The sequence below is a fragment of the Rana temporaria genome, chromosome 1 (genome assembly GCF_905171775.1).
Source record: "Rana temporaria chromosome 1, aRanTem1.1, whole genome shotgun sequence".
NCBI lineage: Eukaryota > Metazoa > Chordata > Amphibia > Anura > Ranidae > Rana > Rana temporaria.
The window spans coordinates 277,924,712-277,951,198 of NC_053489.1; the positions used below are offsets into that span (position 1 = coordinate 277,924,712).

The following is a 26,487-nucleotide window of genomic DNA, read 5'->3' on the forward strand; positions in this document are numbered from 1 at the left end:
TGCAGCCTCATGTACCCTGGTCACAGATGACTGGCTTGGACAAGGTGACAGCGCCTTGGCACACTTGGGTGCGGATCCTAGTCCGAACATGCCCAAGCTCATCACTAATTTCCAATGAATAGTTCTATATATAAAGATATTTATTTTGTTGGGCATGTATAAAAGGCCTTGTATCAGGGATAGACTGGCCATTGGGACTACAGGGAGTTTCCCGGTGGGCCGGCTTCAGTGACAGCGGACTGCCGCTCCTCTGTCTCTCCCTTCCCGCAGCGCTCACCTCATCTCCCTGCCCACAGCGCTCAACTGGGGGGAACAAAGAAGCAGGGGGAGGACCAGAGGAGCAGGGGGGATGACAGAGGAGCATGGGGGAGGGGACAGACAACTGACTCAACAGCTATGGCCTTGGAGTTTCTCACTTCTGCCTGATCTTTTCCCAAAAGGGGGGGCACCGAACTGATTCTTTGCCCCGGGTGAAATAATGTCTAGCTTCCCCACTGGTACTGCCTATAAGGCCTCGTACACACGACCGAACATGTCTGCTGAAACTGGTCTGTCGGACCAGTTTCCGTGGACATGTTCGGTCATCTGTACGGCCGACCGGACAATCTCCCGGCGGATCGGACAGGTTTCCAGCGGACAAATGTTTCTTAGCATGCTAAGAAACATGTCCGCTGGAAGCCTGTCCGTCGGACATGTTCGGTTGTCTGTACGACTCACCGGACATGTCCGCTCGGCCGAAAGCCCTCGCATGCGTCAAAGTGATTCGACGCATGCGTGGAAGCATTAACCCTCCAGGGTCGCGCACATCACCGCGGCCACGTCACCACGTTCGCTGTCCGCGGGAAATTTGGTCTGATGGTGTGTACAGCCCTCAGACCAAAATCCGCCATCGGACATGTCCCGTCGTGTGTACGAGGCCTTAGAGTACCAGCCCTTTTACTCTAATAAAGTAAAATGGCTAGTGGCTAAAATTGCGGGAGTTGTCAGGCCACTGTGGGAGCGATCTGTCAAAGTGGGCTAGTCTGGAAGAAGTCCAGGGCCAAATTTTTGTCCCAGTCCAGCCCTGCCTTGTATTGTATAAAAGAGAATGTGATTGTTGCACTCCAGGATTGGAATGGTTGCCTGTTTTTACTGTGCCCCTGCCTGTCTGAAAGCGATGAGGTTGGGCGTGTTTGTATTGGGATCTGTCACTCATATGGGCCAATTTTCCCATTCCTTGCAATCTCGTGTACCCTGGTCACCGATGACTGGCTCGGACAAGGTGACAGCGCCTTGGCACACTTGGGTGCGGATCCTAGTCCGAACATGCCCAAGCTCATCACTAATTTCCAATGAATAGTTCTATATATAAAGATATTTATTTTGTTGGGCATGTATAAAATGCCTTGTATCAGGGATGGACTGGCCATTGGGACTGCAGGGAGTTTCCCAGTGGGCCGATGGCTCAGTGGGCCGGCTTCAGTGACAGCGGACCGCCGCTCCTCTGTTTCTCCCTTCCCGCAGAGCTCACCTCATCTCCCTTCCCACAGCGCTCAACTGGGGGGGAACAAAGAAGCAGGGGGAGGACCAGGGGGGACGACAGAGGAGCATGGGGGAGGGGACAGACAACTAACTCAACAGCTATGGCCTGGGAGTTTCTCACTTCTGCCTGATCTTGTCCCAAAAGGGGGGGCACCGAACTGATTCTTTGCCCTGGGTGAAATAATGTCTAGCTTCCCCACTGGTACGGCCTATAAGAGTACCAGTAGTTTTACTCTAATAAAGTAAAATGGCTAGTGGCTAGTGAAGGGGGAGAGGGGGCTTGGGTGGCCGCGCGGAGGGGGGGGGGTGCGGGAGTTGTCAGGCCACTGTGGGAGAGACCTGTCAAAGTGGGCCAGTCTGGAAGAAGTCCAGGGCCAAATTTTTGTCCCAGTCCAGCCCTGCCTTGTATTTTATAAAAGAGAATGTGATTGTTGCACTCCAGGATTGGAATGGTTGTTTTTACTGTGCCCCCGCCTGTCTGAAAGCGATGAGGTTGGGCGTGTTTGTATTGGGATCTGTCACTCATATGGGCCAATTTTCGCGTTCCTTGCAATCTCGTGTACCCTAGTCACCGATGACTGGCTCAGACAAGGTGACAGCGCCTTGGCACACTTGGGTGCGGATCCTAGTCCGAACACGCCCAAGCTCATCACTAATTTCCAATGAATAGCTCTATATATAAAGATATTTATTTTGTTGGGCATGTATAAAAGGCCTTGTATTGTATAAAAAAGAATGTGATTGTTGCACTTTAGGATTGGAATGGTTGCCTGTTTTTACTGTGCCCCCGCCTGTCTGAAAGCGATGAGGTTGGGCGTGTTTGTATTGGGATCTGCCACTCTTATGGGCCAATTTTCCCATTCCTTGCAATCTCATGTACCCTGGTCACCGATGACTGGCTCAGACAAGGTGACAGCGCCTTGGCACACTTGGGTGCGGATCCTAGTCCGAACACGCCCAAGCTCATCACTAATTTCCAATGAACAGCCCTATACTGTATATATATATATATATATATATATAAAGGCCTTGTATTGTATAAAATAGGATGTGATTGTTGCACTTTTGATTGTCCCCTGTGATAAATGGTTGTATATGTGTGTAGATGATGAGACATATTTAGCAGTGTGATTCCATATGCTGGGCTTGTCATGCAGCTCCCTCTCTCTCTCCCAGCCTTTCCTCTCCCCTCCAGTTTGCAGATCTCTCCTCCCCAGTTCCTGGACGTCATCCTCTCCAATAGTGAATCGGTGGTGCTGATCGAATGCCATGCAGGGAGAAATCGGTGGCTGTGATGGCAGGCGGCGGCCATAGAGGAGACAGTGTGCAGTGATTTGTGGGGGAAGGCAGGAAGGAAGGAGGGAGAACAAAGCCTAGTGAGGAGGACGATCTGTGCTCCTGTATAACTGTCTATCCCTGCTCGCTGGGAGAAGGTCCGCCATATTCTGCCTTACCACGCCCGGGGAGCAGAGCCATTGAAAATAGAGAGAGAGAGAGAGAGGGGGGGATGATCGCAGGCAGACAGAGGCTGTCCTAGGTACAAGGCGAGCGGGCGGGCGGGCTTCATGACACAAGGACAAGGAAGGAGATGTGGATGAGGGGGACCTGTGCCTGTTGTGTGCCCATGGATGTCACCATGTTAGCTGCATGCTTGTGAGAGCAAGAGGAGGCGGAGCAGGAGACTGACAGCACATCGCCTCTACACGGGCAACCCACCCACCTACCTACCTACCTCCCCATTCCGGGGTGCCAGCAGACCAGCCAGGGGCACTTGAGTGCCTTGCTCCCCCCTTTTCCCTCTCTATCCCCTCCCTCAGACCCCCCCTTTTCCTTGTTGTGCAGCAGGCAGGTCTGTGAGTGTTAGGGTGGGGGGGCCGTCTCTTTCCACCAGTCGGGAGACATGACTCTGGAGTCCATCATGGCGTGCTGCCTCAGTGAGGAGGCCAAGGAAGCCCGGAGGATCAACGACGAGATTGAGAGACAACTCCGCCGAGACAAGAGAGACGCCCGGAGGGAACTCAAGCTGCTGCTCCTGGGTGAGTGTGTGTGTAATGATATGGGGTTTGTATGTATGTATATGGGGGGTGTGAGCTGTGCACCCCTCCCCAGACACTCATACAAAGGAATGTCTCTGCAGGTACACCTTCTTCACACAGATGCCACCATTTCATTCAATGGAGACATGCCCATAGGCCACACTGGCTGCACTCACACCCATGTTCTGCCTACACCCCCTCACCCATAAACTGGCACCCATTGGGTTCCACCCCAGCTACTCCTGACTGCAGGGGAAGAAAATGGGCCCTCTTAGATTTCCCTTTCCATTGCAGCGCTATTGTGACGCTATGGGTCCATTCTGCATCGTACTAACGTCTTCTTTGTATGCCAGCAATGGAGGCGATCCAATGGCATTGCTGCCACTAATGTGCCCAGCTCTACACTTAGCGTATCCAACGCCTGTATCTAAAAAAAAACAACACATTTTATATATCTATATTTCCTCATGTCATTGTGATATCACTGGTGCAAATTGCAATAGAATAGATACACAAGATGGGTATTAAAGCCTAGAAATTCCTTAATTATTATTTAATAAATAAATATATATATATATATATATATATATATATATATATATATATATATATATATATATATATATATATATATTCTCCATGATAATGCCAGTCGATGGACCCACATATCACTATTGCAATAGAATAGATACACAAGATGGGTGTTAAAGCCTAGAAATTCCTTAATTATTATTTATTTTATATATATATATATATAAAATATACATTCTCCATGATAATGCCAGTCGATGGACCCACATGTCACTATTGCAAGAGAATAGATGCGCACACATTTATATATATCTGCTGTATAAATGTAAGATATCCTTTACAATAATATATATTTTAAGAGATTTTTCTTCAGCACAACATTGCTCGGTAGACCCAAATGATATCACTATTGGAATAGCAAGAAAATACATGCACACACATTATACAGCAAATGTATATATAAAAAAAAAAAAGCCAAGACATCCCTTTACAATAAATGCATTTTATATATATATATATATATATATATATATCTATATATATATCTATATCTCTATTAATTATAGCACAACATTACTTGGTAGACCCAAATTATATCATTGTTCTGAGAGAATAGACACATAAACATCAACCTGTATAAAAGCTAAGACATCCTTTACAATATGTATGTGTGTCTGTGTGTATATATGATATAATATGAATTTTACGGCACTACATTACTTGGTGGAACCAAATTTTGTCACTGTTGTGAGAGAATAGACACAAACAAAAGATGTGTATATAAACTAAGAAATCTCGTACAAATAAATACATACATAATATGAAGAATGTGTATATGTGTGTGTGTATATATATATATATATATATATATATATATATATATATATATATATATATATATATATATATAATATATATATAAAAATTGACAGCACAACATTATGTGGTGCACCCTAATTGTATCACTATTGCAAGAGAATTGACACACATACATCAAGATGTGTATAAAAGCTAAGAAATGCCTTCCAATAAATGTATATGATATCGTAAGGGATAATGTTAGTCAGTCGGCCCAAATTACAATATTACTATTCTAAGGGAATACACACACAAATCAAGAGACGTATAATCCCTTTCTCTAATAGAGAAAGATTTTATATATAATATATATATATATATATATATATATATATATATTAGAGCGAGATCGACATATACAGTATCATTGACACAATAATTTCTGGGTGTAGTGGTGTATTCTTCTGTGCATTGTGTGTATTCTGTGTTCTTCCTATGCATGTTCCTTTCTGTTGGTCTGAAGCCTGGTACATAGAACAGCACACACCTCATTTTCTCTTTATTTGTTTATTCATAGTGTTTATTTTAGCGGTGGTCATTTTACTATTGAAGGATGTTTGTGTTGATAATCCTGATTTATTATTAGCCATGTTTCAGAAGTAAGAAAACATTCTGTGAATGAATATTTTTTTTTATTCGGTTTTGTAAAATGAAGCCAGGGGTGTGCACTAATGTTAGATGCGAGATGGATGGCCTAAGTAGCCAGTGTGCTGTGATGAAAGCAAAAATTGGGGTGGGACGTGATCTAGAAATGCATTTGTGTGGCCTTACTATTAAGTGAAGCATCTATAGCAGCCTTTTTCAATCTCCTTATTCTGGAGAAACCCTTGAAATTCTCAGGTCTAGAGGAAGGCTTGCTACCTTTTTATATATATATATCTCTATCTATCTATCTATCTATCTATCTATCTATCTATCTATCTATCTATCTATCTATCTATCTATCTATCTATCTATCTATCTATCTATCTATCTATCTATCTATCTATCTATCTATCTATCTATCTATCTATCTATCTATCTATCAGTGAGTTGTAGAAGGAAAGTGTCACCTTATGCTCATGGTCAGTGGACAATTACCCCTTTTTATGTTGGTCATAGACAAGGGATCAATTCCCCCAATGCTCGCCTGGCAAGAATTCCTAGCAACCTTTGAAGGTATCCTGGTGTTCCATGGAACCCTAATTGAAAGAGGATGATTTAGAGCAGCCATTTTCAAGCAGGGTTTTGTGGAACCTAGGGGTTCCTCCTAAAGGTTCTATTTAAGCTGTGGCAGAATGCCGACCCATCTAATGGTGCCTGCAAAGTTCCATGGTCAATGCCACCTGGCAGATCCCACTGCATGGAGCTAGTGGTCTTTTTGTTGGTCTGTAAAGGTGGAATTATAGGAGGGGATATTTTACAATTAATTGGTTTTAACAGTTTCTCTGAGACCTGAAATTTTTGTCAAGCATTTCTTTGGGGGGAAAAAGGTTGAGAAAGGCTAATCCTAGAGCAGGGGTGTCAAACTGGCGGCCCTCCAGCTGTTGCAAAACTACAAGTCCCATGAGGCATTGCAAGGCTAACAGTTACAAGCATGACTCCCACAGGCAGAGGCATGATGGGACTTGTAGTTTCGGAACAGCTGGAGGGCCACCAGTTTGACACCCCTGTCCTAGAGCATTGCTTCTTCCTTTCCTTTTTTTTTCTTCTTCAGCCTAGGTTCACACTGCTGCGAATTCAAAATCGCGGTAAAATGCGCGATTTTACCGCAATTTCGTGGCCGCGATTTTGCCGTGATTTCGGCCGCAATTTAATGTAAATCGCGGCCCGAAATCGCAAAAAGTAGTACAGGAACTACTTTTTGAGATCGCAGATGCGGCGTCGCACTGATTAGGACAGTGCCATTGCCGACAATTGCCGCCGATTTGAGATGCGATTTGACATGTCAAATCGCATCTCAAATCGTTCCAAATCGTACCCAGTGTGAACCAGGGCTTAAAGGTGCTTGTAATATTGAAACATTGGAAATGTTTTTGCATGTCCTTGACGGTAGTATAGATTGGCATGAAATACTGGCTTGTGTAGTCTCTAATGTATCCTTGGTAGCAAGAAGTGTATTTATTTTTGATAAATACAGGGAATGTTGAGGTTCATTCTATTGTGGTGAAGGCTTGAAGGAAGCCATAATGTATTCAGCCAAAGGATAGCTCTACTGATGCTTTAAGTTGTGAATTTTCACATTAATATGGAATAGTTGGCTTGGCACCATCTGCATTGCTAGTTATTCTGCTTTGTGAATCTGCAGAATACTCATATTCAGGCAGTTATTAATGGATTCATAGCAGCTTTAACTAATGGTCAGAACATCAAACTCGCCTTTGGAATTTATGAAGTCAGTGTGGCATTAGTTCTGGTATACAAGCAAGTTTTAGGGTAAACGTGGACAGGGGTGTACCTCCTATAGGGCCTACAGGTAAATCGTGCATGGTTATTGGCACTTGTTGGTGACAGGAAACGAGTAGTTTTATTAAGTTCAGTGGCCATTCCATGTATGGGATTGGCTTGGCTGCTGTCACATGGAATGACAACTTCATTCAGCTATAGAGTGCACACTGATCATTACACATGGACAGATTTACTTTATTAAGCAATGCATTTGTAAGTGTGTTTTTAATTAAATGATCCATTGCGGCAATTCTCTGTGTGTTTACCTCTTAGGGTGAGCTCACACTGGGCACAGTTGAACTGAACCATGGCAGAGTTTGATTGCCACCACTCCCCCTTGGTGTGTTCTCATGCTGTGCTTGAAACAAAGCGCTCCTGGGTACGCATACATAATCGCCTCTGCCCACCAGACCACAGTGATGCCTGCTTACATGTTAAGTGATCTAAGGAAAACGATGTGCTCAGGCAGGGTTTGTGCTCACATTGAAACAAACTGTACCAGACCACAAGCGCACTGTGCCCAGGACCACCTCTTCCAAGCAGTCCCGTGGTACTTAACCTCAAACTGGATTAACTCACATTGACAGTTAGATGAAGATTTCTGGTTTGTATGAAATGGTAAATTAATATTTCCTCTGTAATTTATCTCCTGAAGATCCTTTTGATTTGAAAAATAAATAAAAATATTTGTAGGGTGAGCTTCCTAAACATTGTGTGGTGCACGCCAAAAAAAATCGTTCCTTGTGTCTCAATAACTATATTTTTAACTATACCTGCCAGTTTTGAAATATAGGTTGGCCTGGCCATTTCTGATTTCCTTTTAATATACTAGTTGCCTGGTTGTTATGCTAGCCCCTTTGCATTTAAGCTGGCCTTACATTATACAGTTTTCTTATTCAGTTTACTTTCAACTATGTAGTGCAAGGGCCTTCCTGGTTGCATACTAATTAAAAATTGTATAATGTATGGGCAGCCTCAAGCCCCATACACACGGGCAGAATGTCAGGAGACATTTGGCATTTAAAAAAAACAAAAAAAACAACTGACATTCTGCCCATGTGTATGTCGGTCTGTCCGACAGAAGCCGATGGTTTGGCCGGCTTATGTCGGACATGTATGCTGGAAGACCAGTAGCTGACTGCCTCCTGATCAGCGTTCTCGGCCAATGGCAGAGTGTTTTTGGTGGGGAGCTGTCCCCCTGTCACACAACAGCTCAGTGGGGGAGATTGCTGGACTAACCTCGCATAGTTAGCACAGCGGCTCCCAACCAGAGCTGTCAACAAAAAACTGTAATGTGTACCTGGCTTAAGTTGGTTTAATTACCTGGGACCAACATGAAGATAAGGACTTCTAGCAAATCTACGACTTTCCTTATCTACTTGCTTGTTCCTGGCCAGTGACTCAAATTGTTGACACAAGAAGGTTGGCATGACATCCAGGGGGCTAGTGTTTTTAGAATGACAGGTGTATCCATATGTGATTATAAGCCTTGATAATGTTAGTAATCCAAGTGTTACAGACTTTAAAGTGGTTGTAAACCCAAATTATTATTTTTTTGATGTCACAATGCACAGTATAAGATTTCCTATCATCTGTGTCCAGTCTTGCCACACAGAATTAATCCAGCTCTGAGCAATCCTTTTTTATTCAGTGAAATAAAACGGACTTACAGAGAAAAATCTTAGTCCGTTCCGCCCCCTTGCTGTAAGTGACAGGTTATTTATATCTCTGATGCACTAGCCAGGAGACCGGCATTATTTTTTAATTCCCACCCCCACTCCTTTTCTGAAGTAATGTGGCTACTTTTCTGGATTTTGACTGGATGTTAGTGATATTTGCAGAATTTAGTGTAAGGAATACACAAAAAAAATATGCATGTTGACAAGGGGAGTGTAGAGGAAGGCGGGGAGTCTACTGACATCACGACTCCACCCACTGAGCTCCAGACAACAGATCCACCCACAGAATCTGCAGTTTTTCCGTTCTTATAACAGACAGAGGGGAGACATTTGACAGGTAAGGATACATGCAGGAGGCATCTATATCCTTATAGATCAGCACTATGGCAGTAGTTTAGAAAGGATGAGAGTGGGTTTACATCCATTTTAAGTATAAGCATGGATGGATATGTATGCGATATTAAGATAAACCAATAAACATGTTCTGTTAGCTTTTCAGGAAAATGTTTAAGCACCCAATGCAGGTTCTTTCTCTAGATGTCTGAAGGAAAACTTGATAGATTAGGTTTTCAAGGTATTGGACCAGTGACTTCCTGCTTTTTGTAGTATGGGAGAATGAAAGGAAAACTCTAGTTTCTACAGGGCTGTTATTTCCATAGATGCTGTTTATAATAAAGCCAACTGTGTTTAATCGCCAGCATGTAGTGAACCTTGGAAAATAAGGTATGGTTGACGGCTAATTCAGTATGGTTGACAGCTAATTTGGTATGGCTGAAAGTTCTTTTCTCTTTTCTCTTGGCAAAGTTCCCTTTTGGATTGAAGGAGGGTTTTTATTTTCAGCAGTTGGGTTATGACTTTGGTCTTGGTATCACCTGTTTTTTGCTTTCCATAAAAAAAATAATAAAGATAAATTATGTATATGTACAAACAGGGAAAACTGTCCACAAAACATGGTTCTGGTAGGCAGGAGGAACATATAGGTAGTCTTTAGCAATGGATTTAGGAAAAGGCAGAATGGGCTTTCTTATGGTGGAGTGGTGAGCATGTTACAAAACTCGAGAGATGCATGCAAATCCTTATCTATCATTCTGATCCTATGATACTTGTTATAAAATGATTTGTCATTTATTTTTGTAGCCTTGAGCTTCAGCAGCTGTTTTTTGGAGGGCCTCTTGTTCAATTTCTTTTACCAACAGATGCCCCATACTGCCTTTTATGTGTCATTTTAACAAAGTTCTTTCAACAGTCAACCAAATGTGACAGTAATCTCATATAAACCTAATTCAAAGTTGATACCTGATGTTTTTGGGTACAGTTCATAGCTGTAAAACCATCAGATCATTTCTTAAAGCGTTTGACCCCAAAAGAAATGAATATGGATCCTGCTCTTTTGCTTGTGTTGTGTAATTTGGACCACTGGTAATGCCTAATAAACCTGGCTGATCCTGTCCGTTTCTCCCCCTTCCCTATGTATACAGACCATGATAATCATGGCTGCTGAGCCCCTGACATCATGGTCCGTTTACATGCCTCCGTCATCCGCAGCCTGCTTTCTTGTGTCTGTCCTCTCTGTCGTCATCCCCTCTGCGTGTCACCTAGTGCTGCCCCATCCCCCTCCTGCTGCAGGAATATCCAATCTGTATTTACACTATCCATTTTTCTCCTAATGCAGTGACCCGCTGTCTGTGTTTTTTATTTAAAAAAATCCTCCTTTACCGTATCTCACGGCGGTCACGTGACTGGCCGTGTCTCCTCTCTGACGTCTGCAGGGAAACCTCGGCCCCGCCCCCTGCTTCTCTTAGACGGGCAGAGAGCAGACACAGCCAGTTACATGGGCCCTGGGAACCGCCGTGAGATACGGTAAAGGAGGATGTTTTTTGCTAAAACTCAGACAGCGGGGCACTGTATAAAGAGACAAAACGGATACTGAAAGTGGGTTAACAACCACTTTAAATAAGGCTGTTATTGTACGTTATATGAATATCGCACAACAGTTTAGAATCCATTCATGCTAAAATCCGGAAAATTGCTTGAGGTTTTATAAACTATTTTATTTTTTATTCTTTAATTAAAGAATCACTCGGATGTCTTTATACATATAAGAAACATTCTCTTAGTGTGTGAGAAATAGAATTCCCATAGAGGTATGAAAATGAAAGCAAACATGTTTTCATATAAAGAACAGTAATCCTCTTCTGGATCTACGTCATAAACACAGGGGGGGGGGGTCTAGTCTTACAATGGCAACCCTTAGTGATTTATTTTAGTTTTTATAGAGAGAGATGTATTGGGGAGAGGGGACGGTGTGTGGGGGTGGGGCAAGAGGGGGAGAGGAAAAGGAAAAAAGTGTGCGGGGGCGGGATTATGCGGAAGGGGAGACAGAATGGGTAGGGTCCTCCTGGGTTTGCAGGTTCTCCATTCTCTTGGGTGGGGCCTGTCTAGATAGTCGGGGAGTCTCCAGTCTTGGCTAGTTGGGCCTCTTCTGAAAAAATCTAGTTCCAGTGGAACAGTTTTTGGCTGAAGGGTTTAGGTCTTCTATATGATTCCTGTTCTCAACTTTACAAAGCCACAGTGCAATGGACGGGGTGCAGGCTGTAAACTTCTTATGAGCGTGTCAGTGGTTTCCCATGAGAACAAATCCGATTTTATTTAAGTGATATTACTCAGCTCTGTCTAGGAAGCTCTTTCCTAACTGATCTGGGCAGGCATTTTAAAGCCCAACTGAACTTTAATTTTAAATCAGCTAAATACACATTCCACGTGTATCAACATAAAAGGTATTCAAAGTCTTACAGTTGTTTTTCTCTTTAAAAGGTAGCCAGAGCCTGGGTAGAAAAGCTTGTGCCCTGACAGCATAGTGTAGAGAAAAGGCGGTCCCTTGAGGGAAGCGGTGGTCTATGTATAGGGATTTAACAAATCCCACTGCTAAATAAGTTCTCCAGTCAGCGGGGGAGCTTGAGCTTTGCTGAAGGGAGTTCTAGCTAATTTAGCAGAGGTTATGTTGGATCTCTGAAGTGAGACCACTGCTTCCGCAATGGGGATAGGCTTTTTTTTTTTCTTTTCTTCTTGGGCTGTGGTTACTTTAAAGAAAAAAAAAAAACAAATCATTTGCACCCCTTTTTGTCTTGATGCGCCTGAAATATGTTTGGCTTATTTAAACTGGAAATTAATTTGGGCTTTAGAAGTCATGCACAGGGGTGTATTAAATACTCCAATCCACGTTGGATCTTCCAGGAGTTGGCAGCAACATCCAATGCTCAGTTTGGTGGGTATTGTGCTCGTTTATGGGCATATGGCGTTTAGAAGTGTGTGTGTGTGCATGATCCCATTCAATTAGCTAGAATATTAATTTATTCTGGCCAATGGAATTTATTTGTGATTTTTTTTTTATTTTTTTTTACATCCATAAAAGCTGCTCTAAATAACCCAAACGGCACAATTTTTTTTACACATTGGCTGAAGTAGAGCTGCACGGAGTGGCATACAAATGCCCCTAAAAGGGTTTTCTTGTGCTTTTTTTTTTTTTTTTTAGTAACCAACGTTACTAACGTTTAAAACGTCCGCGTTTACATGCTGCGTTTTGCCACGTTTGCGAAGAAAACTGATTTAAAAAAAACAAAACATTTAAATGGGCAAAAACGAAAAACGCCTATAAACGAAACGCTGCTAAACGCGGGTTACCGCATTTAGCCGTGTTTAGCGTCTGAAATGTGGAAATCTTTTGTGTCTGAACCCATTTTATTTATTTTTTGCTTTCAAAGAAACGCTGTTAAACACAACTGCGTAAAAACGTCAATAAACGAGACTGTGAACATGGTCACATAGAATAACATTGAATGAGTTCAAGGGCAGTTGAAAAAAGTGTCCAACTGTCTCTGAACGTATGTTTAGCAGCATCCCGTGTACATTAGACTGAATTCACATATGTTCCATATATATTTAAAGGTAAAGGCATAATGTGCTAGTATGTATAACATACTAACACATTATGAAAGACTTCCTTGAAATAAAGCCCTCCAGCGGTGCGCTGTCACCACTGCAGAGGTGTCCATCTTCTCACCTGGACTTCCTTCTGGGTTTGCAGGCCGCAGCACAGAGCTCTGAAGGAATGGCACTGGTATGTCTTTCCTTCAGAGCGCATGCACCAGTGACGTCACTGTCTGCTGCTCACTAGAAATTCTCCCAAATGGTTCACATTTAGGAGACACTTATTTTACCTACAGGTAAGATTTCTTATACAGCTCTTCTTTTTCTTGTTTGACTATAGGGCTTTATAGGAGATTGCTCTCCTTTTGCCCTGGTTATCTACCATCCAGCTCTATACATATATTTTGTGGCCTCTTACTCCTTCATTAGGTATGTTTTCATTTGTGCTTTGTTGGGCTTGATACACTTTATTGGATGTTTGTTTCAAATTATAAAATCCTACGTTCATTCTGAAACTTATAATTAAAAGAGAAGTATGTTGTGTGTTTTTTTTTTTTTTGGATTCATACCTGCCTCATTGGATGGAGCATCAGACCGATGCTGCAGCTGTCCCCCGGCTTCTCTGCACTGAGAACTGAACCACCAAACACCGCTGATGGCTTGGTTCTCGCTGCTCCCCGAGCTCGCCGCTGAAAACGGGTCACAGGAGTGCAAAACGGATTGCACTCCTTTGACCCAGAGGAGAAGCCCAGCCTAAAAAGCTCAGGCTGGACTCCTCCTTTCAATAACCAATGTCTATAAGCAGTATTCGACAAATTCCGGTCGCCGTTGCGCCTGGAATTATCGACCTGTCGCCCATGGCAGCAGAGCTGGGGTATCCTGAGAGCGTCGCCGCGCATTCCCCCACACCTGCGATCGGGTCGTGCCGCTAATTGAGGCCGCGGCTTTGCAGCCTATGCATCGGGCGGTATGGATAACTGTCATGTAGCCAATGATACAAGCAGAGGCTGAGGGCGCTCCGCCTCCGGCCGCCTCTCGCCCCGGGGATTGGGGAATTTCTCTGAGGGGGCGGTGCCACGGGGAGTCACAGGAAAGGAGCTGGCCGGAGGCTGCACAGGCTGTTCGCGCTCTGTGAGATCAAGGTTAAAGGTAAGAAGCAAAAAAGACAATACTTCTAAAACCATAACTATATAGGATGTTTGCACTTATGGTTCACAATAGCCACACTGAGTTAGGGCACAGCACAGGCTTATTGATATTGTTCACTTTGCAGCCACTGTGCCCATCAATTGTCACCACTGTGCCATGCCAAACACAGCCACTGTACCCATCAATTGTCACCACTGTGCCATGCCAAATGCAGCCACTGTGCCCATCAGTTGTCACCACTGTGCCATGCCATCAAACGCAGCCACTGTGCCATCAGTTGTCACCACTGTGCCATGCCATCAAACGCAGCCACTGTGCCATCAATTGTCACCACTGTGCCATGCCATCAAACGCAGCTACTGTGCCATCAATTGTTGCCACTGTGCCCTTTAATTGTCGTGCTCACTGGTCCCCCGCTGTGTTCTGGGAGCTGTGTGTTTCCCGGAACACAACGGGGGGGGGGGGGGGTCTGACGTCCTGCCCGCAGTCTACCCGCAGACTGTGTGGCCTGAAGTGGGTGCAAAAAAACCTGGCTCCTAACTTTTTTTAGCTGGCTCCTAGATTCCAAGCAAATTTGTCAAGCCCTGTGACTATAAGAATCTATTATGTTATGGGATTCAGTGACTGCGGGCAAGCCGCCTCTGTTTTCTGCTTGACAGCCATTGATCTTCTGTGGGGCTTGAGGTCTGGGTTGGGCTGAGACCTGTGTGGTCTGCCCCACTGAGTCATTACCTGTCGGTCTGGACATCTAGTCATGTTCATATCTTTGTAAGTGCATTATACTTGCTTTGACTGTCATATGGAAATAGTAAAATTGAATTTAAATTGAATTTTGCATTTTCTTTTGTTTTCTTGATGTATGTAGGATTGCTTCCACTTCCTTATCCCATGATGAACACTTTATATAGGTTGAAATGTGTTGGGTTGACAATTTTAAAACCTATTCAATGCGTTTTTTTTGTCTTACTTTTTATACACCAGTTTGCAATTTGTGTGATTTTTCAATTGCTGCAACAAAGTCCCATGGGAGATATCTTTTTGTCTTGTTTATCAGGGATGGAGCAACCTTCTTCCCATGATAGAATTACTACTCTCTGCTTCAAATCACTAGTAAAAAGGCTTGATTTAAATCATAATTTTTTGAAGCGCAACTGTCATCTCTGTCCTGCAGCGGCAGCTCCTCTGACCCGCTGTTGACTCACCGACAGTCCCATTCACTTTATCACTGTTATCTCAGCTTGTAGAGCTTGGGTACTTGGAATGAGTTTACCAAAAATGTAAATATTGCAGAGTATACAGCCTCATGCTACATAACTAAGCTCCACTTCATGCAGAATAAACTAAATCAATAATGTGTCTTAAATAGAAAGCTATCTTTAGATAGATTTTTACTCCAAAAGCATTTTATTAAAATTTGCTAAAAATCCCCCCAAAAAAACGCAAAAAATAATAATCAGATTTAACCACTTCCAGACTGCACGCCGTTGTTATACAACGTTACTTTGACATTGAATATCGTTATAGCAGCAGATAGCTGCCATAACCCTGGTGTAGTCTTAAACGGCGGGCGGTCGGTTTTCAGATAACAGTGGTCTCTATACCCCCCCCCCCCCCCCCCTCCAGTCGTCTCCGCTGCTTACTGGAGCCGTCGGCAGCAGCATAGACGATTTGATCTTTCTGAGGCACTGTGTGGAATGAGAACTCGACTCTGACTTTGGATGACTGAAGCAACGTCAAACGTCACTTCTGTCCATCGGCCTTAAAGGGACATATTATTATTATTATTTTTTTTTTTTTATTGCATTTAAGTGTGAATGTTGTGTCTTTTTGACCCCAGATCTCGCATTGAAGAGGTCCTGTCATGCTTTTTTTTTTCTATTATTCTATCATTTGTAATAGGAATAAAAGTGATGTATTTTAAAGGGACAGTGTAAAAAAATAAATAAAGTAAAACAAATAAGATTTTTTTTTTTCTTTAACGTGCCACGTTCCTCTGTGCTCGCGCGCAGAAGCGAACACATACATAAGTCGCGTCCGCATATGTAAACTGTGTTCAAACCACACGTGAGGTATCGTTGCGATAATTCTAGCAAAAGACTTCCTCTGTACCTCAAAACTGGTAACCTGTAGACATTTTTAAACTTCGCCTATGGAGATTTTTAAGGGTCAAAGCTTGTCGCCATTCCACAAATGGGTGCAATTTTGAAACGTGACCTGTTGGGTATCCATTTACTCGGCTCACCATTATCTTTAAAGCGGGAGTTCACCCATTTGTAAAAAAAAAAAATTTCTCCCCTTAGCTTCCTGCTCGTTTTTACTAGGGGAATCGGCTATTTATTTTAAAATATGAGCAGTACTTGCCCATTTTCGAGCTGCATCTTCTTCCGTCGCTTCCGGGTATGGGTCTTCGGGAGCGGGCGTTCCTTCTTGATTGACAGTCTTCCGAGAGGCTTCCGACGGTCGCATCCATCGCGTCACTCGTAGCCGAAAGAAGCCGTACGTCGGTGCGGCTCTATACTGCGCCTGCGCACCGACGTTCGGCTTCTTTCGGAAAATCGTGACGCGATGGATGCGACCGTCGGAAGCCTCTCGGAAGACTGTCAATCAAGAAGGAACGCCCATTCCCGAAGCCCATACCCGGAAGCGACGGAGAGGATGCATCTCGTAAACGGGTAAGTACGGATCATATTTTAAAATAAATAGCCGATTCCCCTAGTAAAAACGAGCAGGAATCTAAGGGGGAAAAGTGCCCTCTAAGGGTGAACCCCCGCTTTAATAATATAAAAAAGAAAAATTGGGCTTACTTTACTGTGTGTTGTTTTGTTACAGTGTATTTGTTTTAAAAAAAAATTGTGTTTTGTAAGACAGCTGTTCAAATACAGTGTGACAAGTAGTGCAACGACCAATATTCTCTGGGGTTCTAGGGTGTCTGAAAACAAATATATTTATAATAATAATTGAATAATATGTATGTGTTTGGGTGTTCTAAGTAATTTTCTAGCAAAAAAATCAGATTTTAACTTGAAAACAACAAGTTTAAAAAATAGGCCTGTTTTTTGATTTATAAAAAAAAAAAAAAAATCATTGATTTATATATCCACCCTGATTCTAACTTCCAGCAAGAATTAGGCTACTTTAACGCAGAGGCGCTTTGTAGGCGCTATAGTGCTAAAAAATAGCACCTGCAAAGCGCCCTGAAAGAGCTGTTTGTAAGGCCGAGGGCTTTCACACTGGTGCAGTGCGCTGGCAGGACGCTCAAAAAAGTCCTGCCAGCTGCATCTTTGAGGCTCTGTAGAAGTGGTGAAAACACCGCTCATATAGCGCCCCTGCCCATTGAAATCAATAGGCAGCGCCTCCAAACCACAGCGGTGCTTTGCGGGCGGTTTTAACCCTTTTTCGGCCGCTAGCTTTCCGCTAACAGCCGAAAAGCGCAGCAAAAACAACGGTAAAGCGTCGCTAAAAATAGCGATGCTTTACCACCAACGCCCACGATGCCCCAGTGTGAAAGTAACATAAGTCATTACATTTTAAAGAGCACATCTCATTTCAGATCCATCATGGCAGTGCCTGTTATTGGACATCCGTGCCTATTATTGGACATCCACTCGCCGTCTGCCGCCACATCCCTTACCTTGTTGGGTCACTGCCGCATCACCAGCCATCTCATTAAAGTGAATGGGACTGTCAGTGAGTCAACAGTGGGTCAGAGAAGGAGATGACAGTTTCTTTTTAAAAATTATGATTCAGATCGTGATTAAGGGCCGGTTCCCACTGGTGCGATGTCCGATATCGGATGTGATTTGCACTGTAGTGCAAATCACATGCGACCTCTGTGTGATTTCAGCCATACAGATATTATGGCTGAATTTGAATTGCATTGGGACCAAACTGGCACAGGATGCTTTTTTTTTTTTTTTTTGCCCACAGCAGCACCCATGCAATCCGATTCCTGTTTAAATTTGCAGATCGCACTGCAATATGCAAACTGATTTTGGGGGTGTCATTAACATTCAGTTGACACTCCCAGCAGTTTGCATAGGCAGTGTAAACTGCCACCAGGAGACAAGTGATGCGGGATCCCACAGTGGATTTGCAGGGTTCCCACATTGCTGCAGTGTGAACTGGCCCATAAATCAAATGCACCCTGAAGAAGCCAGTGATTATTGGCGATAATTGCGTGTAATATTCAGTAGGCTGGTTGCACCCAAGTTGATTGATCAACTTGGTACATGCAGCCTGCCCATACATGGTTTGAATCTCAGTTGGTTCCTGTTAAACCGGCCGAGATTTGAACTGTCTAATGCCAGACTTCGACACCATTAGAATGCACTGATCAGCACTGCCGGGTATAGCCAACTGGGAAAAATCCGACAGGGTGGCTGTACAGGAGCTTTAGGTTAAGGTAATCCTTTTTGAATCATTTCCTAGAAAAACAAGTACTTCATCCAGCTGAGGGGGGTGTTAAAGGTGTTTAACAATCTTCTGTACTTAAAGTGGAGTTCTACCCAAAAGTGGAACTTCCACGTATCTGATCTCTCTCCCCTCCAGTGCCACATTTGGCACCTTTCTGGGGAAGCGGGTACTCTGTCCCCACTTCTGGGAGTTCGGGCCACGGCGAAGTACGTTGCATATCTGTACCATGCACGAAAAATAACCGTCGGCTCTAGTGGGACCTGCAGTACTATCCATGCGTTAGTTCAGAAATCTCCCCCCCACTGTGCTGTTGTGTTCCGACACATCCGACAGGCAGACATACACACAAGCAGAATATCGACCATTTTTATTTATTTTTTTAATCTGCAAATGTCTGCTGACGTTTAGCCCATGTGTATGGGGCTTTAGCCAGCAGAGGGAAATTGGATTTGCAGTATGGCCATAATTGTGAATTTATTGTTGTAGGAGTTAGGTTTTTACAGGGTAGAACACCATGCTAGCCATTGGTCTCCTGTTTTTTTTTTGGTGTCTTTTAACACATACACACCCCTCAGATTCAGACTTATTATGCAACCTATTGATTGTATAGAGCATGCACTCTGCTGCCCACGCTTTAATCTATTGCATTAGCTGGGTGCTGCCGTAGTAAGTGATAGCTGTTTTGTGTGCTCTGTGCAGGCAAATCTAATAAGATGGACAGCAGAGTGCTTGCTGTGATATATCCGGAGGTTCCGACCACTGTGTGGCCATGAGCAGGGCAACAGTGTGTATGATTTGTATAGCGGTGTGATCAGCATGCTGTGCAGAGGTGGACAAGGCATTGGGTATTGTGTAACTACACTGTACGGGAACTTCCTGAAAAAGATAAAAAAGGAAATATTTGAAAGATTACGTAAAAAAAAAAAGCCACATTTTAAGCTTTGAGGTGCGCTAAAAAAAATGTGTTGACAAATTGATGCACATGTGCATTTATCAGCTCTGTAAATAGTTACTTGTTTGGATTATTTAGAATTTTTTATATTGCCCGGGGTGCTTTTAATTGCTTTAGGGCTGCATTCACACCTGAGCGTTTTACGAACCGAAAACGCTCATCTCAAAAGTTCTAAAATGCCCAACAAGCAAAATCCCATTAATTTCAATGGCACCTGTTCACATATGATGTGATTTGTCAGCTGAAGCTCAAAAAAGTACATGAGTTTCTTTTTGGGCAGATTACAACCGTTTTTTGGACCCTTAGACTTCAATAGAAATGCCTGACTTGAGCAGAAAAACGCTTGTAAAATTGCTCAAATAGCATCTCTCCACCACTAATTGCCTCCCCCTCTCCTCTCCCTAGTGCTTAAATTGGCTAAACAAAAACTCCTGAAGCTGTGAAAAACGCTTGTAATACACTTAAAACGTTTTGAATAAAATGCAAAATAAGCTTAGAAGCCTAAAAAACACCTGAAAACGATACGCTCAGGTGTGAATGCAGCCTTGGTGACAGTACTGTATTCATAATGAGTCTAGATAAAAGGAAAACCCAATGCAGTATGGCTATTCAGAAGTTGGTTTACAATCTCTGCTGTCATTCCCACAAAGTCCATTTACATGAAATTTAAAACATGAAGACAAAAAGAAAACACACACACACACACACACACACACACACACACACACACACACAAAAAGAGTAGGACTAACCAAGCGCCAAATTTGCAAATTAAAAATGAACCACTGGGTACTTCAAAGATAACATCTCCAGCTATAATTCCAGGAAGCAATAATTCTGCGACGTGCATGAAAACTGTAGCAAAATCAGAACTTATTTGTCCAATGCAAAGTTACCCACTAAAAAAACTGTCACATTTAACTAAATCTTCTTAGGCTCTTGGTCTAGTGAATCTCGGTTACATTTACTACTAAACAAACCAATGCAAATGAAATGTTTTGCATAAGCATAGTTGGTCAGGTTTAAGAGAGACAAGTCCATCTTGTTCAACCAATAGAAGAAGAAAAAAAAAAATCTATAAAACCTATACCCACAGTTGATCAAGCAAGCAGTCCTCATGCTATATGGACATACAGTTGTGCTCATAAATTTACATACCTCGGCATAATTTATGATTGCTTGGCCATTTTTCAGAGAATATGAATAACACAAAAACTTCTTTCACTCATGGTTAGTGTTTCACTAAAGCCATTTATTATCAATCAACTACGTTTTACTTTTTTATTTTTTTATTTAATCATAATGACAACAGAAACTACCCAAACGACCCTGATCAAAAGTTTACATACCCCAATTCTTAATACTGTGTATTGCCCCCTTTAACATCAATGACAGCTTGAAGCATTTTGTGATATTTGTGGATGAGGCTCTTTATCGTCTCAGATGGTAAAGTTGCCTTGGCAAAAAGCCTCCAGTTCCTGTAAATTCTTGGGCTGTCTTGCATGAACTGCATGTTTTGAGATCTCCCCAGAGTGGCTCAATGATATTGAGGTCAGGAGACTGAGATAACCACTCCAGAACCTTCATTATATTCTGCTGTAGCCAATGACAGGTCGACTTGGCCTTGGACCATTGTCATGTTGGAATGTCCAAGTACGTCCCATGCGCAGCTTCCTGGCTGATGAATGCAAATGTTCCTTCAGTATTTTTTGATAACATACTGCATTCATCTTGCCAACAATGTTGACCAAATTTCCTGTGACTTTGTAGCGCACAAATCCCAAAACATCAGCGATCCCCCTTCTGTACCTTTCATCATAGGCCTTGTTGGTCTCATCGCTCCAAATGACTTTGTGGCAGAAGGTTTGAGGCTTGTCTCTGTGCTGTTTGGCATATGTAAACTGGATACTTTGTGGCATTTGCATAGTAATGGCTTTCTTCTGGTGACTCGATTATGCAGCCCATCTTTCTTCAAGTGCCTCCTTATTGTGCATCTTGAAACAGCCACACCACATGTTTTCAGAGAGTCCTGTATTTCGCCTGAAGTTATTTGTGGGTTTTTCTTTGCATCCCAAAAAATTTCCTGGCAGTTGTGGCTGAAATTTTAGTTGGTCTTCCTGACCGTGGTTTGGTTTCAACTAGGGTTGTCCCGATACCGATGCTAGTATCGGTATCGGGACCGATACTGAGCATTTGTGTGATTACTTGTACTCGCGCAAATGCTCCCGATGCTTCACCCGATACTTTTTTTTTTTAAGTGACGAGCAGAGGCTGAGAGGGGGCAGAGAGGGGTGGTAGATATCGTGCGGAGAGTGGGCTGAGCGCGTGCTAAGAGGGGCGGAGAGCAGGACTCTCTCTTGCGCTGTATGAGTTTCCGGGATTGTGGGGATGCTGCTGAGCACTGAATGTCCCTGGATATGTGTGCGGGGTATGTGTTCGCCCCCTGGTGAAGTGTCCTTTCCATGCTATCTCCAAACGTGTCATACAGTGCAGCTGTCAGAGGATCGTGCAGCAGTGGCACCGAGCAGGTCTGTGCAAATTACAACACAGTAACAAGTGGATACAGGGGTTGGGGGCATGGACACTTACTGTGTTCTCTATTGGTTATCATGAGTGAGATCTGCAGGACTTCCACACACCAACCCTCTCCCCATCAGCTGTCAAAGAGGGATCCATTCCTCCATCCACAACTATGCCATCCTAGAAATTCCACTACAAGGCAGCTCTCCTCCACTTCTACAGCCAGGATCCATGAAGGAGAGGACACAGAAAGCACAGACAATGCACCGATAATTATCGGTACCGATAATGAGCATTTGCGCGAGTACTTGTACTCGCACAAATGCTCCCGATGCTTCACCCGATACTTTTTTTTTTAAAGTGACGAGGGGGCAGAGAGCGGGGTTTAAAAGGGGCTGAGAGCGTGCTAAGAGGGGCGGAGAGCGTGCTGAGAGCGGGACGGACAGCAGAGCAGTCCTCGGCAAGTAAAATGTAGATCTACCAGTGCCATCTATCGGTGCCTATAGGAGCCACCTATCGGTGCAATCAGTGCCATCTATCAGTGCCCACAAGTGCCACCTATCATTGCCCATCAGCACCAGTCAGTGCCAATAAGTGACGCCTATCAGTGCCACTTATCAGTCCCCATCTGTCAAACTGTCACATGACATAAAAAAAAAAAAGAATCTATCGGCGAGTACTTGGGACAAAAGTATCGGTACTTGTACTCGGTCTTAAAAAAGTGGTATCGGGACAACCCTAGTTTCAACAGAACCCCCCCATTTTCCACTTCTTGATTAGAGTTTGACACAGCTGTTTGTCATTCTCAATTCCATGGATATCTTTTTATATCCCCTTCCTGTTTTATACAGTTCAACAACCTTTTTCCACAGATCCTTTGACAATTTTTTTGCTTTCCCCATGACTCAGAATCCAGAAATGTCAGTGCAGCACTTGATAAAAGATGTAAGGATCTGTCAGGAGTCCAGAAACTCATTGATATATATACCGTATTTGCCGGCGTATAAGACGACCTTTTATACTTAAAAATTTGGCTCAAAAATCGGGGGTCGCCTTATACTCCAGTTGCAGACTGCGGACGTCCATTTTTTTTAAAAGCTACGCCGCCGCCTCGTGCTGTTCCGTCATAGGCTCAATGATCCACCTATCACGGACGTCGTCTCGTCCTCGGCCTCGAACAAGAGGATGTTCGTGATAGGCGGAACACTGAACACAGGCTCTGCGAGGAAACGGAGTGTTCCGCCTATCTCGAAACGGCACGAGGAAGAGGCACGGCTTTTAAAAATGGACGCCCGCAGTCTGACTCACTCTGCCAGGCATAAAGTATTGAAGTTCTGCGATGTGAGGTGAGGCAATGGCACAGTTAGGTGAGGCAATGGCACAGTGAGGCGTCGTCTTATACGGTGAGTATATCCCAAAACCAACATTTTAGCTGGAAAATTTGTCTTATACGCCCAGTCGCCCTATACGCCGGCAAATACTGTGTGTGTGTGTGTGTGTGTGTGTGTATATATGTATGTATGTGTATATATATATATATTTCAAAAAGTAGTTCCTGTACTACTTTATGCGATTTCGGGTTGCGATTTACATTGACATCTGTGCAGGTTTCTGCACAGATGTCTCTGAACTCGCACGATTTCACTCCCGCTCGCAGTCCCGATTTCGGCCGCGATTTCAGAGACATCTGTGCAGAAACCTGCACAGATGTCAATGTAAATCGCAACCCGAAATCGCATAAAGTAGTACAGGAACTACTTTTTGAAATCGGTGCAGCGCCGCAGATGCGGCGTCCTACCAATTAGGACGGTGCCTTTGCCGACAATTCCCAGCAAATGCCGCCAATTTGAGATTTCACATCTCAAATCGTACCAGTGTGAACCAGGCCTTAGGGTCCGTTCACACCAGATGCAGTTCCGTTTTTTCTGCACCAATACAGTCAGTTCCGGTCAGTTTCCGTTCAGTTTCTGCACCGGAAACTGACTGCGTGGTGTGAACTAGAGCCATTGGAATACATGGGAAAACACTATGCATGCATTTTTAGTGCAGAAAAAATGCGCACAGAACTGAATGGAACTGGGTCTGGTGTGAACTGGCCCTAAGAGACTTTGTGCACCTTTTTGTTTAAGCCAGGTACACATGGGCCTATTATTGGAAAACATTTGCCAGTTCAAAGAAAAAAAGAAAGGAAAAAAAAAAACGTCCAACATTAAGCTCGGGTGTATGTCGGTCTGTCCGACAGAAGCCAGCTTTGTGTCTGGCTTCTTTCAGATGAGCATGCTGCAAAACCAGCAGCCGACTGGACTCCCTATCAGCACTCAGCCACCCATCTGTCAGTACACAACAGCTCACTGACTGGAGCTGACTTTTTCGTTCAACTCAGCCTATAGCGTGTACCAGGCTTTAAACTAATGTGGTATGGGAAATCCTTCAAACCAAGCAATTTTTTGCTCCACATTCAAAACACACTGCCCTTGCGATCTGCAGTAGGTGTCAGTGAAATTTTAAATACACCGTGAACACAGGTCGCAAATGCAGTGCAGTTCTAAAATTGGTGCATGCACAACTTTGGCTGCAGTGTGATTTAAGCTCATTCAAAATGAATGGGCTCAAATGGTACCGCACTGAATCAGATGTAAATTTAACAGGAATGCAATGCGGTTTCTGTGCAATTCACATGCGATTCATAGTGTGAATTGCAGCTTGGTGAACCTGGAATGTACTTAAAGCGTAATTCCACTTTTGTTGAGAAAAAAAAAAAACACATTCCCTCCCCTGGGTGATCCATGTACATTGCAAGGATTTATAACAACCTTTGTTGCGGATTTTTACCTTTTGTTGTTCCGAAGAAATCCCTGTTTGTTCCTCTGTGCTGAGTGGGTCTAATGGGAGTGGTTTCATAATTGTCTATCAGCTGTGGACCTGCACAGCACTAATGAGGAAATCTGCTGGGCCTGCATCCCTTTAGGCCGGGTTCACACTAGTCCGACAAACGCTCTGACATTGGGAGCTCGTGTCGCATGACGTGTGAAAATCTATGTTTCCCTATGGTAGCCGTCTTAACTGGTCCGACACATGTCACAGCGACTTTGCAAATGCTCCCTGTACTACTTTGGTCCGACTTTGATCCTACTTCACTCCATTGAATATCACCCCAAAGCACCCTGCCCCATGTTGATGAGGACAGGGCCTCTTCCAGACAACCCTGGGCGTTGGCGGGCGGGGGGCTTATTGGAATCTGGGAGCCCCCTTTAACAAGGGGGCCCCCAGATACCGGCCCCCCACCCTAGGTGAATGAGTATGGGGTACATCGTACCCCTACCCATTCACCGGAAGGAAAAGTGTCAAAAAAAATAAACACACTACACAGGTTTTTAAAATATTTTATTAGTCCGCTCCGGGGGTCTTCTTCCGACTTCTCCGCTCTCCAGGGGTCTTCTTCTGTCTTCTCCACTCTCTCTTCTTCTGCTCTCCGCTTTCCCCGGTTCTTCTCCCGCTCTCCGGTGCCTTCTGCCGGGCTGCGCCACTGCTATCTTCTTTGTAGCTCTTTTACTAGCGGCAGCGGCCAGCCCGGGCTTCCTCGTCGCCTTCTTCCCCCCTCTTCTTTTCTTCCGGTGTTGACTCAACGCTCGCTCCCTGCTGTAATGCCGGGTGAACTACATTGACCTTCTCAGCCCCGCTGTTCTCGATCTCCATTTTCATCCGATCCACCGGACGGATCATCTCTACTGACATCCGCCTGCCCATACAAGTCAATGGGTGGCCCACTGAGATCCGCCTTAAAGTTTAAGTTTAGGCCTCATGTACACTGCTGTTGCTAAACTAACATTTAGGAGCTTTTTTTTTCCCCAACTGCCCCTGAACTCCTCTGTTATCTTATCTGTCCATGTACACAGAGTCATTTACAGTCATTTTTAGGCAGTTGAGTTTATAGACAATTTTTGGAAAGCAAAAAAATGCGTTGAGAAGCTGTGTTTACAGGCATTTTATGTGGCAACTCGCGTTTATCCGCGTTTCGTTTTACAGGCGTTTCAAAGCCGCATTTAATGTGATCAAGGGCTAATGTTGTTTTGCATAAGAAACTAGTTGAATAAGGGACTTTCCTATTCCGACTCAGCCTAAACTAATATAGTTCCTAACCTCCAACTTGTCATTCTATCATCCCAAAACAGTGCATGAATGGAACTTATAAAGACCAGTTCTATTGAATCTCACAGTATCACATGCAACAGTAGATGACTATAGAACCAAGTCTACAGAGACATAATTAAAAGCATGCAAGACAGAAGAGCTATCCTGTTGTCAGCAGGGAGGCCCCAAGTGAGTGTAGAACTGTAGATGATTCAGAAAGGAAGCTATGCCAAATTTTCTCCTTTTTTTTTTTTTTTTTTTTTTTTTTTTTTTTTTTTTGGGGCAGCCCCTAATCAACTATGTGGCTTTATACATCGGGAGTGCACTGTTAAAATGTCAGAGA

At 43.7% G+C, this 26,487-nt stretch overlaps 1 protein-coding gene across 1 annotated transcript in view; it reads left to right on the forward strand.

Moving 5' to 3' along the window:
- The first annotated feature begins 2,712 nt into the window (after window positions 1–2,712).
- LOC120942897 (guanine nucleotide-binding protein G(q) subunit alpha) overlaps window positions 2,713–26,487 on the forward strand; it is a 150,272-nt gene continuing 126,497 nt past the window's right edge. Inside the window, exon 1 of the mRNA XM_040355852.1 lies at window positions 2,713–3,557. Within this exon, the coding sequence (XP_040211786.1) occupies window positions 3,422–3,557 (136 nt within the window). The 5' untranslated portion in view covers window positions 2,713–3,421. The remainder of the gene's footprint in view (window positions 3,558–26,487) is intronic.